Below are 16,910 nucleotides of genomic sequence, written 5' to 3' on the forward strand. Positions count from 1 at the left end.
TCCATCCAGTCCTCTGAGCATGTAATCTTGACTGGCAGGTGGTTTTCATCCTGTAGCATTTTCCTTGCTAAAAGCTAGAGTTTGATGATGGCGTCTTGGCATTCAGAAGTTCTTTATACTTAGTGTACATCTATTTTTGATTGGGAACATGGCACCCTAGCTTTGCCTCATGTCACATTCTAGCTATCCTAAACAGTCCCAGGGTATTATACCCACTTTTAACCTCAAGCACATAAGCCTTCACTTTCTAGACAGCAATTTTTTCCCTTTCTTTTCCCTTTCCCTTCCTTAGTAGTGAGGAAGAGGAATAGCCAGCTCCTTTGAACAAGGTAACAACTGAATTTTGTGCCCTCAGTTGAATCCAGGAAGCACAAGATTTAACACAGTGACATGCTGTCTTCTGGTATGTACACCAGCACTTACTGTCTAGTTTGGAGCAACCCAGAGGAGACAGATGTTGACATACCCATGCAATTCTCTAGGGGGATATCAGTGCCTATCCGGATATCATCGATGGCGATCTCTCCTGAGCGTCCTTTGCCTAGAATTCCCTCAAACACAATCTATGGAAACAATCACAACAAATCCCATGGTTAGGTGACATTTCCATGACCAAACAGTGCAAAGATTTCTCATTTCCTCCCTACTTGTCTTTATTTATTTATTTGCTTGTTTATTCATTTATTTAGTCATTCATTCATGCATTTATTGCACCTGGGATGCATGTGTTGACCATATGGCAGCAGCATTTAGAAATCTTAATTTGAAAAGAGTTAGTTCAGATCAAATGCACAGTTGAGGGGGTGGAGGGAGAAAAAACCCCACACAAGGTGATGAATTTTTATATCTAATAACTAGTACACGTTGATTAAAAAGAACCACGATTGGTTTATGTTAAAAGGAAAGGAACTAACTTGAGCTATGTAGAAAGGTCTTTCCTTTTTTCTTCCCCTTCAATACACAAGTTGGGTATTTGGAAGCATTCTTATAACTCAGAGGAAAGGAATAGGGTGGGACACTGTGAGAAAGGGAGCATATTGGAGTCACTTTGCTTTGAGGGCACAGCTTCCTTACGGGCACACCATTATAACCAGGAGCAAATGACTCTCAACAACACCCCTCTAACACAGGGATGGGAAGGGCAGTGAGCAAACAGAGGTGTCTGTGCTCTCCGATGTTAAATCATCACTCTTTTTCTCTCCCTCACTCAGCTTTCTCTCTGCTAACTAGCACATGTCCTCTGGCAAGCTAAGCAAACAGTTGGCTGCCTCAGCCGCCATCTGTTGCTGCTTCTTGGCTGGGGAGGAGAAGGTTAATGCTGAAGCTGGTATGGAGTCACCTATTCCAAAGGGTGCCTCGGGTGATTTCTGCCCATCCTACCAGCAACAGAGCAGCTCCCACCTCTCCTGTGCCTCACTCAGTCTCTTTCTCTCTCTCTGTCTCTGTCTCTCTCTGTCTCTCTCTGTCTCTCTCTCTCTGTCTCTCTCTCTCTCTGTCTCTCTCTCTGTCTCTCTCTCTCTCTCTCTCTCTCTCTCTCTCTCTCTGTCTCTCTCTGTCTCTCTCTCTGTCTCTCTCTCTCTGTCTCTCTCTCTGTGTCTCTCTGTCTCTCTCTCTGTCTCTCTCTCTGTCTCTGTCTCTCTCTCTGTCTCTCTCTCTGTCTCTCTCTCTCTCTCTCTCTCTCTCTCTCTCTCTCTCTCTCTCTCTCTCTCTCTCTCTCTCTCTCTCTCTCTCTCTCTCTCTCCCCCTCCAACAGAGATCATAAAAGCCAGAGTGGCTGGGAGAGAAATGATTAGTTTAGGACTCCTCACATCCAAGGGCCACAGAGAGAGCAGGCAGCTTCCACTCCCCTTGCCTGGCTCAGATTCATTAAGGCAGGTCAGGAAAGGCTGTGTATATTTCCTTCAGAGAATCTTAAGAACTAGACACTGCTTTTTCCTTCTAGAGGGGAAGGTTTGTTTGTGTTTATTTTTCTGGCTTTTGTGTCAGGCTACCAGGTAACAATCAAAATAAAATGGGGTGGGGGTGGGGGGAAGCGTTTGTCCAGAGAAGATTTCAGCAATAGAGAAGCAATAGGAGGAACAAAGAACCAAGTCTGGGTGTATAGATAGGCACATTCTGAATAACAAATAAGAGTGTCATTTAGTTGCTATGGCAACGGGAGAAACACAATGAAAACAGCGGCACTTAACCACGTTCCCTAATGATGAATGGGCACAGCCCTTTGAAATATTGAAATAGGCTGAAAATGATTCCCCTGAATCTTCACACAAATCTCCTTTTATCACCTCACCTGATACTCCATTTCATCACTTGGCAAGATGATCCTTCCTTGTCTCCACTCGCTGCCTTGGTCTTCCCGAATGACCCAGAGGAGCTTGCTGGCTTGGCTTGCTTTCCGAACCACTTGCAGAGCGATCCCACTCCCACCTGTGGCTTGGTATTGGAATTCCATACAGACAGGGCTCCTGGGCAGGTAGAGGGCAGGGCTGATGAGCCGGCCGTGCTGGTCCTCTCTCCTTCCATTACTCTGGAGCCTCAAATAGTTCCTGCCATCTGCCAGAAACAAACCCAAAGCAGGGGGGTAACATTAGCCCCTGTCAATGACACTAGCACTCACAGTTTTGTTTCCAAATAGGACCCCAGTGGATCAGGACCCTAGGATGAAAGATGGGGCCAAAAGGGTGGCTGGTTTGATTTTTTTTCCCAAACCACAAGTTGTCTAAGTGGGATAGTGGCTGCTGATTGCAAAGTCTTAAAAACTGCCTCCCCCTGGCTGCTATGTCTATCTAGCCTTTACAATATCTTGCCTCCAGCTCTGATCACAAAGGAGGCATTTTAGCTGTCACATTGCTACACATGATGCTAGATGGCTTTTGGGATTCAGAGACACCTATCATCATTTAGAAGCCACAATATAGATGTTATTAAGGAGGAGGTGGGGTCTGGGGAAGTGGGGTTTGGGGAGGAAGTGGCACAGCGAGGGTGCCACCAAATGGGCATGTACCTCCCACTCCTCTCCCAATCCATCCAGGGAGCCTTGCTCTTGGCTGCCTTTTCTCAGAAAGCCAGACACACGCAGATCCAATGATAACAATAACCATTATTATTGCTAATGAGCTCTGGGGGCCTCTAGAACAGAGCTTCACTTTTAGCACCGAATATAAATATCCTAGAAAATTAGGGTTTTCCCCTTCCAGATTTTGGGAGAATGAATTTAATTGCTGTTTGGTTTCAAATACAAACCAAATACCAAGCAGAATACCAAGTTCCTCACATTGTGGTTCTGTAGCCAATAAGAAAAGGGTGCCAGTGGCTTGCACCTGCAAATCCCAACTCGTGTGGGTATCTGACCGCTTGTACAAAGGACAGGTTGTAAATCAATTGCATCTGCCTCTGGGTAAACAAAACATACAGGGATACCTTCTGTTCAAGAGCTATGCCTGAAAATCTGCTGCAAAGTGATAGGAATACCATTTTCACTGAAGACCCAGCACAGAACATAGGAAATAAATAGCATAACACTTGGCATCATCCACAGCTGGATGGTTACATGCATCTATTTTAGATATCTTGGGTAGGTAAAGAATGAAGCTGAGAGGCCCTGAGGCCTCAGCATGGCAGCACCTTAGCAATTGCTAGAGTTATTGGCTACCCTTCTGCCACTACCACCCTGCCTAATATCATCCTGGCTAAGCCAGGACTGGGCAGTCCAAGAGGTAGGTGCCCTGGACGTTGCCTCTTCCCCCTCACTCCTCCCTAGACTCCTCTTTATCAGTAACTCAAAAAGGAATGGCCCTTGCATTGTCAAACACTGTTCTCTCTGATTCCTTCTTTATTTCTAGCCTTTGCGTCAAATTACACAAATTTCACAGCATGTGCTCTGACTTCTGTTGCTGCCTTATCCCCTCCCCCCCAAATTACCCTGAATTGAATTTGGCTCCCCAGCTCCCTTCCCTTCCCCCCAAGTTGCAACAGAACAAAACAGAGACCAAAACAAGCATGATCTCTTTTCACAAAGTGTGAGTGGTTTCCATTTCACACTCAAATAAGCACGGGGAAATTCTAAAAACTGCAATAGTAATAAACAACTATCTTAGTAAGGTAATAGCATTTAAATTCTCTTCCATGAAAGGAGTTTACCCTGGGAATAGACTCAACTTGGCATTCAAGGCCCTCTATAATCTGGCCCAGTCCTTCCCAATCATGGAATTGCCAACTAACATGAACCTTCTTTTCAAGCTGGAATAGTTTCACTCTACCATACTACAAATACTTTGTATTTATTCAGTGCCTGTGTTCTTCCCTCCCTGTTCCACCCAGTCCACATGAATTTCTCCCTGCTCTCAGCTTCCATAAGCATTTAATTGCTCTGTGTCACCTATTCATCTGGGCATGTAATCACACATGGCCTATAACACTGTCACTCAGTTGTTTGATTTTTAGCTTCACCTTCAGTTAAATGAGAGGCTTCTAGAGGGCAGGAGCTATAACTTGCCTTTGTACTAATTCTTCCACATACCTGGAATGCATTGCTTCCTCACCCCTACCTCCTAAAGTCGCTGGCTTCCTTCAAAGGACTTCATCTCAAGTTCCACTGCCTACATGACATCTCTCAGCTGCTAGTGCCCTCTCCCAGAAAAAAAAAAATCACTTTATACTTTCTTTGTATATATTTTGTCTTTGTTATCTGTCTATGTGTTGTTTTCCCCCGGTAAGATGCAAACTTCTTGGAAGGTTTTTGGGGGGGGAGTCTTTGGGGGTCCAGTGCCTAGCCCAGTGCTTGGCACATAGCAGGGATTCGGTAAATGCTTGGTGAATTAGAGAATGAGAGATGTATGCTTTTTTTCTACCACGCTCTGCATCTGTGTATATGAAGGCACTTAATGAACACATATTAGATGCATAAATGATAAATGAATGGGAAAAAATGACAGCTCTTGATGTACTAGAGATAGAAGAGAAATGGGTATCTCTGAGCCTGGGTGTCCTTCAAGTTCATATAAGCATTCTAGAGCTATTTCCCATCCTCTTCTTAGTCAACAGACCATTTCAGGAGCAAAGAAATGACCAGAAACTGATCATCACAAGTATCCGGTTATCCAAGGAGCCATCCACTGACCAAAGAGGTCCTCTCTTCCACTCCCTATAATTTAAAAGTCATCACTTGCTTCTCCTCATGGGTGAAAGGAATTGGATTTCAAAGACTTGGCATTCCACTTTCTCTTTCATATTTTTCTCAAACAACAAGACCTACTTACTGACTAAAAATTGCTTGGCAAGTAATGCTGTCACTCGTGTGAATTTATGTTCTTAAGAGGCAGGGAGACAGTGAAACAGTGAGAAATTACTAGGTGGAAAAGGAATCTGTGTGGCGGTGTGGAGGATGGTGCTGGCGAGAGTCTATTTTACTTCCATATATTGCTACCCAAACAAAGGGCATCATTAGGCCAAAAACCTTACAGAGTTATTCCCCCTGGGACTCAGGGATGCCTTTTCTCTCTCTCTACATGATGGTGATAACATTGTAGTTTGTATGGCAATTCTGAGAACCAGGGAGTTAATGCTGGTGAAGTGCTAAGTACGGTGGAAGCTGCTGATGGGAACATAATTCACCACTGACATCCAAGCTAATCCACTCATCTGTGGGATCCAGAGACTAGCAGAGCTCCGATTTTCACTCTGTTAAATCATTTGCTCCCTACTTGCCTATTAAGTGCTATGAGCTCTGGGGGAAAGATGATATGCAAATTTGAGGAATTAGTAGCAGACATGAATTTAAGCACTTGTTAGGCTGGAAAGTATCTCTTATCCTTCACAGAGAGAGACCAGAACTGATCCAAGGTCATGGTAGAGTTTGGGTCCAAAGTAGGACAAGTCCAGGGAGGGGTAGGAGATATTTCCTTCCAATGTCACCCTGAGGATTGTAGTTTGATCTCAGGAGTCTATACTCCTGAAGGGACGAAAGAGTGTTTGGTTTGACTGGAAGATTTTATAGAAATCTTCAAGACTATACTGAATCTAGAATGGACCAATTCATAGTATTTCAGAGTTGGAAGGGACTCCAGAGAGTTAGTACAACCTGAATCAGGAATCCCATCTACAACACACCTGAGAAGTAGTTTCCACCTGAAGTCCAAGAGTGACAGGAAACTTACCTAAACATACTATCCCAAGGCAATGCATCCCACTTTCATATTCTAATTGTTAGGAACCATTTTCCTTCTATGGACCTGAGGTCTACCTATTATTTCTACCTGTTGGTCTTTGGTATAATCTGTGGGGTCAAAAAATACAAGTCTAATCCTTTTACTGCATGAGACCTTTTCAAATACTCAAAGACAATTATTATGCCCCAGCCTCTAAATGTCTTTGTCTCCAGGCTAAGCACCTCTAGTTCTTTCAAGCCATCTATGGTTTGGTTTTGGTTTTCAAGCCATCTACGGTTTGGTTTTGAGCTCTATTATCATGCTCATTGCCTTGCTCCGAAAGTGTACCAGGTTATCAATAATAATCCAATACTAACTCAAAATCTTATAAAAGTGAATGTTGAAAACTATCTTTATATGTAGTTGGAAAAAATACTGTTGGAAAAAAAGATAAATCCAAAGGTGTTATGCAAAATAATAATAATAATAATAATAATCCAATACTTCAAGGATACATTATTTCATCAGTATGGATAGTCCTTTCACCGACATAGTTCCTAATCCTTCTATGTCTCACTAGATGATCTTTATAAGTTGATGTGGCAGGAAAAATTCACCAACTGGTGGCCAACTTTCTGATAATCACCTTCTGTGAACTTAGCACTCACACCATGAGGAAGCATACAACAAGAATACCGATTGAGCTTGTCAACATCTTTCTTAAAACGTGGTGCTCAGAACTCAACATAATATTCCAGATGTGGTCTGTCCAGGGCAGAGTAAAGCAACACTATTATAATCTCTCGTTTTATATATTATCTTTCCATTAATAAAGTCGAAGAGCTCACCAACTTTTTTTGACTCCCACACTACCCTGCTGACTCATAACAAAGTAGGAAAGTCCTCAGAGTGATTGATATCTGCAAGAAGACTGGATTCCCCTGATTTGTCCAAGTTTTTGTCAGAAACAAGATCCATTCTCCTTGGACCCCTTAAGCCTTCTGACCCTGCTGCTTCCCAAAGGTCCCACTAGGCTCTAATTATCCCCATAGCTTTTCCATCCAACTATAGTAGGTAGTGGTACAGTCTTACACTAATAGAGACTCTTGGATTGAAAGGAACCCTCAGAGATCAGAATCTACCCCCCCTGCCTTCAGGCAGCTGCTCTTAAATAACCAAGGAAGCAGATGTTGACTCTTCGAGAAAAAAAGATTCCTTAGGCTCATCATCTGTGCACTCTGCTGTCTAACAACCTTCACCATGAGAACATTGTTCTATCCAGATGCCATTTGTCCTGCTGTAATTTCAAGTCCATTCTCTCCATGATGGAGAACATCCGGTCTCTACCCTCTCTCTTCCTGGCTTCTGGAGAAGGGCTGCTACCATTTCAGAAGTGGGTGGGTATGGGAGAAAGGGACAGAGTTACTAAGTGTCTGACCACCTTAATCCTTCCAGCTGTTAGGACTCTCCTACTCAAAACAATGCTTCTCTCCAGCAAACTGTAAGCTCACTTCTTGATGAGGAATGGTCTCTTTTATGTTTTGGTATCCCCGGTACAATGCGTGGTACTTGTGCTTAAATAAATGCCTTGTTGATATGATTTATAACCATTCATATAGGTAAAGGCAGTTAATACCCCCCACGGTCATAGGCTTATAGATCTAGAGCCAGATGAGCTGTCAAAGGCCATTTTGTCCAATCCTCTCATTTTACAGAAGAATCCAGACCCAGGAAGTTTTAAGTATCCTCTGACTCCATAGCTGGTACTATCTCCACTGTACCATGTGGCTTTCTCCTCACTTGTCCAGGAGATACGATCTTGGAATTTCAGAATTTCTATTTTCCAGTCTTTTGGTCATCTCTGCTAAATCATTCGTGCCCTGCTTGCCTATTAAGTGCTATGAGCTCTAGGGAAGAAAGATGTTATGCAAATTTGAGGAATTAATAAAAGACATCAGCCAGGCGCATGCTGGGCTGAAAAGTATCTCTTTGCTTTCACTGAGGGAAGTCAGAGCTGATCCAAGGTCACCGGTGAAGAATAAGTCTAAGGAGGAGTGGGAGAAATCCTATTTCACTGTGACCCTGAGCATTCTAGTCTAGTCTCAGAAATCCAATACCTTGATCTTAATTTTGGGAGCCTGTAAGTTTGATATTTACTCTTGGGAGAATCTACTACACTACAGGACCTGTGAATGAGTGTTATTTGAAAAATCCTAAGATGTGGTTAACCAGGACCCAGTCAGATAATAATAACTTACACAAAGAGCTTTAAGGTTTCAAAGCACATTCCCCACAAAGCTCCATGAAGTAGAGTATGTATTATGGCCCCCATTCTATAAAGGAGGGAATAGATGCTCATAAAAGTACATTTTCCTGCCCAGGGTCACATACCTGGGAAGCATCAAATATGAAATGCAAACTTAAGTTTCCTGTCCAGCATTCAAGACCTGGGGATGCCAAGGGGCCAAAAGGTATATACTTCAGGAAGAAGCAGGTACTTGCTATTCTCCAGGCTTATTTATAAGCATTAGAAAATGGCCTCAGGACTGGCCTTGGAAGTGATAGGTCAGAGACAAGCGTGAAAATGGTAAAATAACAAGTATATATTGAGGGCCAATAGCTGTGCCCAACTTGCTGGGTTGGTACCTGAACAATAGTTGTGTGGGTGGTAGAGTCAGTATATGGTGGAACAAGGTGGGAGAGTGAGGGTGATCTCAGGGTGTCTAGAGAGGAAAGTGAGTGAATCAGTACAGAGCATGGAAAGCGGGAGGCCTAAAACCCCAGCTGGGTACTGAGTCCTAAACTAAGAAAATGAGCATAAAGATGGGAAAGGGCAAATCCCCATCCCAGGTTCCCTCCAAGACATCCATGACGTGGAATCCCAACAAAACACAAATTGGGATGAAAAAAACTGCCCAATTCGATTTCTGCCTCAGAAATTTGGGGTTCCTCCTAATTCTAACTTGAGAACAGGGGGCCTGGAGTGGGCCTGGGGTATCATGACAGTGCATGACTGAGGCATGATAGCTCTTTCTACAGCCCCACACAGTCTCTTCAAGGGGATGCTCTGCTGGGTACGGGGAGTGTTCAGTTCATAACTTGTTGATTGATTGGGAGAAAGGTAGGGATGAAACCGAAAGGGTCACTCTTCTGACTTGATAGGACTCAAACAAAACAGATGTGTTAAGGAGCTCTACCAGAACAAGATAATTGTCAAGTTAAAGGAAAATGCAGCATGCCTGAGCCTCACTGTTCCTGTAGCTAATGGTCCCTGTGCCATTAATGGACAGCTTCCAGCAAAGAAAGAACAATTGAAAGGAAATATGTGTAGTTGCTGAAGCAGGGGGAAGAAAAAACATCCCAGAGATACAATCCCTCTCCTTCAGGACCTGAAATACTTTGGGGGCATTCTACTGGATCTCTGACTCAAAACATCTGTTGCTGCCCATGACACCATGGAAACAATCCCATGGGGATGGACAACAAAAGTTCAGAAGGTCAGAGAGGCATCTCGGAGGACGGGGCCATTCAGGCGTTGTTAACCTGCTGCCGTCTCTGGAATGGGGGTCTCCTGATATTTCACCTGGAGATTTACAGCTGCATCTGGCTTTGGTTGAATGAGAGCAGCACAAACACGTGACCCCTGCTGGCCTGATAGCGCTGCGATCGATCGTGTCTGCACCTTACCAAACTCTCAGATAAATCACCGGTCTGCTCCTCCTGGCTATTGGAAAGCCAAACGCACCATCTGTCCAACACACTCATTTCCTGGCTAGCAACTTGCCCTCCTGATAGTACAACCATCTGAAAGACTGTTCAGTGCCGCAGAAGAGGCAGTCTCTTCATATAGGTCATGGTTAAGATATGAGTTACCCCTCAGCTGGCTTCTTCAGGTCATTCTGCATCGGCCTAAGTCCCTAAATTAATATTCAGTTAAGGAAAACATTGACTCTGAATGTCAGCAGTATGTATCCAAGGTTTTTCCAAAAGACTGCCTTCTTGTAGAGAAGCAACCATCTCAGGCTTGGTCTTACAGACATCTGCACCTTCCTTGTGTCTATTGCTATCTCATCTGGTAACTGTAGATCCGTACCTGCTTCTTATCCTCTCGTTCCTTTTCCTCATTGTTCCACACGCTGGCAGGAAGCCCTGACCTTCAAGACCTCAAGCCAAGTAAAAGAATCCACATTTTACCTGCTGTCTCTTCTGCAAAACCAGGGATATTTCACTCCCTGCCCTCCTCCTTATATAACCACTAATCACTTCCTGCTTTTCTGCATTAACAACATTTTTATTTATATCTTTTATTTTTACATCACATTCCTTTTTGAATCTACCTCTCCCCCTACACTACTCAGGGAACCTCCTCTTGGAACAAAGAATAAAAAAGAAAGTTTAAAACAAAAATCAGTTTGGCAAAACTAACCAGCATATCAAACAAGTCTGACACTATACAGTCAACATTCCATACTCACAGTCCTTTACAAAGGAGGAGAGGAAGTATATTTTCTCATGTTTTTTTTCTGAGTCCAAACTTGGTCATTATAATTACACAGTATTCTGGATTCCATATAAATGAAAAGAACATTATCAGGGTCGCTGGGTGTGCTGTTTTCCTGGTTCTGCTTACTCTGCTCTGTATCAGTTCATACGCCTTCCCATGCTTTTCTGGATTCTTCATAGCTATCATTTCTTATGATACACTAATATTCCACCACAGCCATGTGCCACCATTTGTTTAGCCATTGCTCAGCTGATGGATCTTGATTCCAGTTCTTTGTCATGACAAAAAATGCTGCTCTGAATATGTTGGTGTATATGGGACCTTTCATTCTGTCTTTGACCTCTTTGAGGTCATAGGTCTCAAAGTTCTCTTCTATTTTCAATTCAAACTACACAATGATCTTCTTTTAGAGAGACGAGCCATTCCTGGTCTTTAGTGATCCACCACTGTCTACTGCCTGAAAAACTGAATCCTTTGTATTTTCAGTGGCTGTGCCCCAGCCAAACCCCAAACCACAATGGTCTCTTTGAAGGCAATTCAATCATCCCCACCCTGCCCCCGTCTATTGTTTAGGTTGTCAGCCCCACCTGTGGGGATCTTCAGAGCTTAATTTGCTCTCAGAGTCACGACTAGACCACGGTCAAAATCAAACGAATTAGGAAACCACTTTCCTTACCTTGTGCATAAACACCTATCCACCCACACCCACACTTAATTTTCTTGCTCACAATTCTCAGGATGAGTCATCCCCTGCTCTAATGAATCAATTCAATGGCCCAATCAGCTACTTAGCTCTTAGTCAAGACAACCTAAATAAGGAGTTAACAAGACAATTGCTTCTATTTCTATTGCATTAGGCATCTGCAAATCTCACTTACAGAACAGTAAAATTCCTGAGTCATCCCAGCTGAGTTCTATATTTGAACTTTGAAGCAAAGGCCCTGTTCTATCAATCCCTTCATGTGTAAATACCATGACCCCAAGCTCATCCTTTCATAATGAAACACTATTCCAAACACCCGTGTCCCTCATAGCTCTTGCAGTTAAGATGCTGAGTAACCCAAATGGAATATTCCTATAAATCAGCTTTAAGAGAACATTAGACACATGGGGTCCCTCCAAGACTCATGTTTAGGGAGTCTGCTGAGCTGCTTTAGGCCTCTAAAGATGACCAAAATGGATTCAATCTAGCTTCATACCTGTTATCCCTCTACCTCTATCCTGACCATTGACACATTCCTATTTAAAATGTCCTTCTGTCTTCAGACAATGACAACTAAAACTTCTACATGTAGGTTCAACTCAATTCAATTCATCAGGTTTTGTTAAGCACATACTATATGGAAGGCATTGTGCTAGGCACAGGGATTACAAAAACTTAAAAGAAAGAAAAGCAAAAAGTTTAAGAGTGAAAGCCAAAAAAAGAGTGAGAGAGAAGAAGGAAGGAAGAAAGAAGAAAAAAGAAAAGAAGGAAGAGAGAAAGGAAGGAAGGAAGGAAAGAAGGAAGAAAAAAAGAAGAAAAGAAGGAAGAAAAAAAATTTCTCACTTCAAAGAGATACATTCTAATGAGCAATATAACATGTTATCAGATAAATCAATATAAGAAATTTTGAGGAAGAAAAGAGAATTAACAACTAGGGGATTTTACAGATGAAGACACTGAGGTTCAGAGAGGTAGAGGTCCATGATCACATAGCTACTAAGTGGGACACGAACCCAGGTCTTGAACCCTGACTGAAGTCAATGACTCTTCCTACTATACCTTGTTGTCTCTCATACTAATCCTCTAGTATATGTAGTTTTCCTCACACAGAGGATCTCAACAAATGCCTTTTGCCAGCACCTCCACCAGCAGCATCACAGAGCTGACATCTACTTCTGATGGGAGTCGGAGGGAAGCACATTCCCCCAATTACTTGCTTCTTGGTTTACACCAAAGCAAACAGGCACGGTCCTGATATGATCCACAAAGAAAATAAACAGCTGTGGTCTATCATTCGAATGTCTCTGAGATTCCCTGCATCATCCAGTGGAGTGCTTGCTCCATCCTTGGAGACTAAAACCTGATCTTGTAGAAAATACTATAAACTATCTCATGAAGAATTCTGTTTATGGATGGGAAGCCTGAGAAAGTCTGTAGAAAACATGTTGTCTCTGAGGAACATGAAAATTGAAAGCATTTCTGTGTGCCATCACCCCCACAAAACACAGGAGGACAGAAGAGCCATTCCAGAGTTCAGAGGAGTCAACAAATATTCGTTCAGCAAACACCCATTAAGCACCAGCCACGTGGGGAATCACTGCTGGGTGCTAGGGGGAGTACCAAGTTTAGATGCCTTTGTACAGCTTACAATTGTGGAACCCCTGTGGGTGAGTCTGGCTTCCCTCTCACTAATGGGGGTCATGGAATCACTAACAAGGGAATGAAATGGAGAAAAATCTCAGCAACTCAGGGTATAAGCACGGAGCTTAAAAAAGAAAAAGAAATCGAGTAGACTGAGAACATATATATTGGAAAACAAAAAACAGCACAATGAAACCAGTGGGCATTTTGTCACCTGGGTGGCACAGTGGATGGAGTGATGGACCTGGTATCTGGCCTACTCGAGTTCAAATCTGGCCTCAGACACTCACGAGGTGTATGACCACTTATCCTTTGTCTGCCTCAGTGACCTCATCAGTAAAATGGGGATAATAATAGCACCTACTCCCTCCCAGGGTTTGTGGTAAGGATAAAATGAGATCATATTTGTAAAGTTCTTTGCAAACCTTGAAGCTCTACAAAAATGCTAGCTGTTTTAGTCAGCCTTGGGTAGCAATCACCACTAGCGAAAAAAAAAAGACTTAAAAGGGAAAAGAAGAAAAAAAAACACGGGGAACAAGTAAACCAGAAACTATCTAAAGAATTTAAGTAGTTTCTACAGACACTTCTAATCAAATGTCCTGTGGATGATGTTTCAGCATGGCTGTTCCCCTTCTCTTTCCTTTCCTCTCTTCTTTTCCTTCCACCCCTGTTCCTTGTGACACTAGCTTGGAGCTCTCTCTTTCTCCAAAATTCATTATTTTGGTTTACCTATCTAATAGAGATATGGCAGGAAGGGGGGGAGAGGAGGACATATGGTCCACATCTTTTAAAGAGGCAGAATGTTCTCCTCTTTTGTGAGGTGCAAAAGTGTTTGATAACATAGCAAAGCTTTCAGGTTTGACTTGTAGGGTGCCAGCAACTTTGAACTCCATTAGCATTTGCCCTGCCCCTAAACTAAGCACAGCTGTTTCCTTTCTCCCAACTGCTTACCCTTGGGGCTTTTTTTTTTTTAAAGAAGAAGAAAAGACCACCCCCGAACAGAAAAGGCTTTCTATCTTCTCTCACTTGAAATCTGACAGCAAGTTTTCTAAGGAGAAGGAAAGTACAGAGGGTGCCCAAAAAAGGATGACAAGATGAGGGAGTGAACGTGGGAATGATATTATGATTTCTTTTCTCCTCCCATATGTGGGTTACTAGCCCCTCTTCTCCAAACTTTGGGGATTATGCTTAGAAGATGGAACGGGAAAATAATTATTTTCCTTCCTAATTTCTTAAGGCAGGAACAACATTAGACTTAGTAGTTCCTTATGGTTGAACTCCCTTTCTGAACCCTCATCTCAGCCACATGTTGGACTTCTGCCCAAACTGTGAGCTTGCTCGGAAAGGCCCCCCGAAACCACAGGGTGTAATGAATCAGATCGAGTGAAGACAAGGGCTAATATTCCCAACCAGTAGCGAAATTCCGTCGACAGGGGCCTTCAGGTGAGGGGCAACAGCTGGACGAAGAGGAAGAAGAAGAGGAAGAAGAAGAGGAGGTGACGAAGGCAGGGCCAGAGTGACTGAGTCCTGAGGAAGTTCCTGAGGAGAGTTTTGGCTCTTGTTCAAGGATAGATGGACTCAACCACACCAAGACAAGACCTAATTAGTAAAGGGAGATGGGGCTTGGATTCCGTGGTGATGAATATTAAAAGGCCACAGGGCACAGTAAAAAAAAAAATGTCCTCGCTTTGTAGCCGGAAGACTTGGGTTCAAATCTTGCCTGCCTCACTATCTTGGGCAAGTCATCTAAACTTTCCTCCTCCGTAAAGAGGGGTTAAGACAAATTGGCCTTTAAGATTCCTTCTAGGTCTAAATCTACAAGCCTCTGAACCAGTAAGCCTTACCATACTGAACATGACCCGTTCTTGCATTCCTCCTTCACCCGAGTCTCTGTGAAACTGACCTCAAACTCACCCTGCTGCCCCCCTCACACATGCACACCAAGCTTGGCTCCTTTACGTTTGGAAAAGGGGGAAAGGGGAAAAAGGCAGCCAATTAATTGGTGAAAGTCTCAAGGGAGAGGAAATGAAATGAAAAATCTAGTCTGGGTTATAAAAATAAGTATTTTTTCTCCTACTTGCAGGAGGCTCATTATATTAATTAAACATGATTACAGTGAGTGAGATGGGGGAGGGTTATTAAGTCTGGGACTGGGGTAAGTGTTCTCTCTTGTTGCCTGAGGCCCTGATGATCTTCAGATATTAATCTTTCAGAGCACTCAAATGCTGAAGAGATAAACACTTGAAATACAAAAAATGTTTTTCTCTGGAACAGACACTGTGACCCAATGGGGAAAGCAGGCACAGATAGACTAGAGGCCCCACGGTCTCTGCTCACCACAAAGCATCTATCCTTAAGATAATGGTCCCTCCCCAAGACAGAGTGAAGGAGACCAAGAGAAAGGGTGCTTAAACACCAGCCCTGGGCTGGGGGTGCGTTTGTTAGAAAGAGCAGTCAAACCCTCATTTCTTTTTTTCCCTAGACCTCTTCCACACTGCCGATGCCACCTGCCATGCTCTAGTTCAGGGGTCTGCATTCTCTTTTAGCTTTAAGTACCAAGGCAGACAAAGGCAAGGGGCAGCTATACATGAGGCCTGTTGGGACTACTGAAAGAAGAGAAAGCAAAAGAAGGAAAGAGTAAAACAAAAAGGAAGGAAGGAAAAAGCGAGAAAGAAAGAGGGAAAGAGTAGAAGAAAGGAAAGAAGGAAGGAAAAAGAAAGAAAGGAAGTAAGGAAAAAAAGAGAAAGATTTTCCTAACTTCAAAGAGATATATTCTACTGGGCATTAACAGCTATATCCTACAGAGGCCTAACGCAAGAAAGCAAGGGGGAACAAGGGAAGAAAGCAGAAGGCAAAAAGAGTCAGAGGGAAAGGAAAGAAAGAGAGAGAGAAGAGGGGAAAAAAAGGAGGGGCCAGCTATAGAAAACGATTCTTAACCTGGGGTCAATAAGCCCCAAGATATGGATATTATGTATCCATTATGTATCTAATCCAGTATGTGGCTAGATTTCAAGAGGTCTATGAACTTGGATGGGAAAAAATTATATCTTTATTTCAATATAATTATTTTCCTTTGTAATCCTAGGTATTTTATTTTATGCATTTAAAAACATTATCTGAAAAGAGGACCAGAGGCTTCACCAGATTTCCCAAGGGGTCTGTGACATACAGAAAAGGTTAGGAACCCCTCCAACACAGAGGGACCCCTCACAGTGGTTGTGTCCATCTCTAGTTCCATTCCCTCAACAGCCTCTTTCTCTGTTCTAGTTACAAGTCAATCCACCTCCCCCCACCCCCACCCCCAATTTTTCCGTCTTTCTTCCTCTTGCCCCTTTCCCACTTTAACCCTCATGTTTTCCTGGGCCCCATATCTCTCCCTAGTGTGGGCTCCAGCCACTTTCCTATGTTTCTGCCTGTGTAGTAGCATCCCAGGTGCTTTCTGTGTCTATGGCCTAGTTGCGACCCAAAGAAGCTGATGCCCATCTAACCAAAAGACCAGAAAGCAAGGCCAAGAGGAGGAGGAGGAAAAAAGACGCATCTGTAAAAGCTGCCTTTCAAAATTAAAAAAAAAAAGACAGAAAGGCTTAATAATGTTTCATGGAACAACAATGGTCTTATGAAGGCAAATTACTGAACCACTTTGCTAGACACAGTAGTTATTAGAGCATTTCAGTCCAACCCACTCTTTCCCCCATCAGTTTGCCACAGAAACAAGAGTAACCTTAGAGCAATCTCTGTCAGCCTGGAGGGCACCATTCACTAAAGGGGTCAGGGGCCATTTTTAAGGGGTTAAGGAGTTTGAAGGGACTTGCAAAGCTGTCATGTGTTGGCAGTGGGAACCTGCCGGCTACATTCCATAGTGGATCTGGCTCCTTTTGCCTCCTGAACCATCCCTGTACCCCTCCTTCCTTCCTTC

The 16,910-nt window shown here is 43.2% G+C and overlaps 1 protein-coding gene across 5 annotated transcripts in view; it reads right to left on the minus strand.

Annotated features, from left to right (window-relative positions):
• Positions 1–16,910, minus strand: part of NRP2 (neuropilin 2) — a 148,558-nt gene that overhangs the window by 38,634 nt on the left and 93,014 nt on the right. For all 5 annotated transcript variants that reach the window (XM_020972858.2, XM_020972859.2, XM_020972863.2 and 2 more), the window contains 2 exons: positions 2,291–2,553; positions 467–563 (listed from right to left, as the gene is read on the minus strand). In XM_020972858.2, coding sequence (XP_020828517.1) covers positions 467–563; positions 2,291–2,553 — 360 coding nt within the window. The remainder of the gene's footprint in view (positions 1–466; positions 564–2,290; positions 2,554–16,910) is intronic.

Source organism: Phascolarctos cinereus, unplaced genomic scaffold (genome assembly GCF_003287225.1).
Source record: "Phascolarctos cinereus isolate Bilbo 61053 unplaced genomic scaffold, phaCin_HiC Scaffold_7;HRSCAF=346, whole genome shotgun sequence".
NCBI classification, from domain to species: domain Eukaryota; kingdom Metazoa; phylum Chordata; class Mammalia; order Diprotodontia; family Phascolarctidae; genus Phascolarctos; species Phascolarctos cinereus.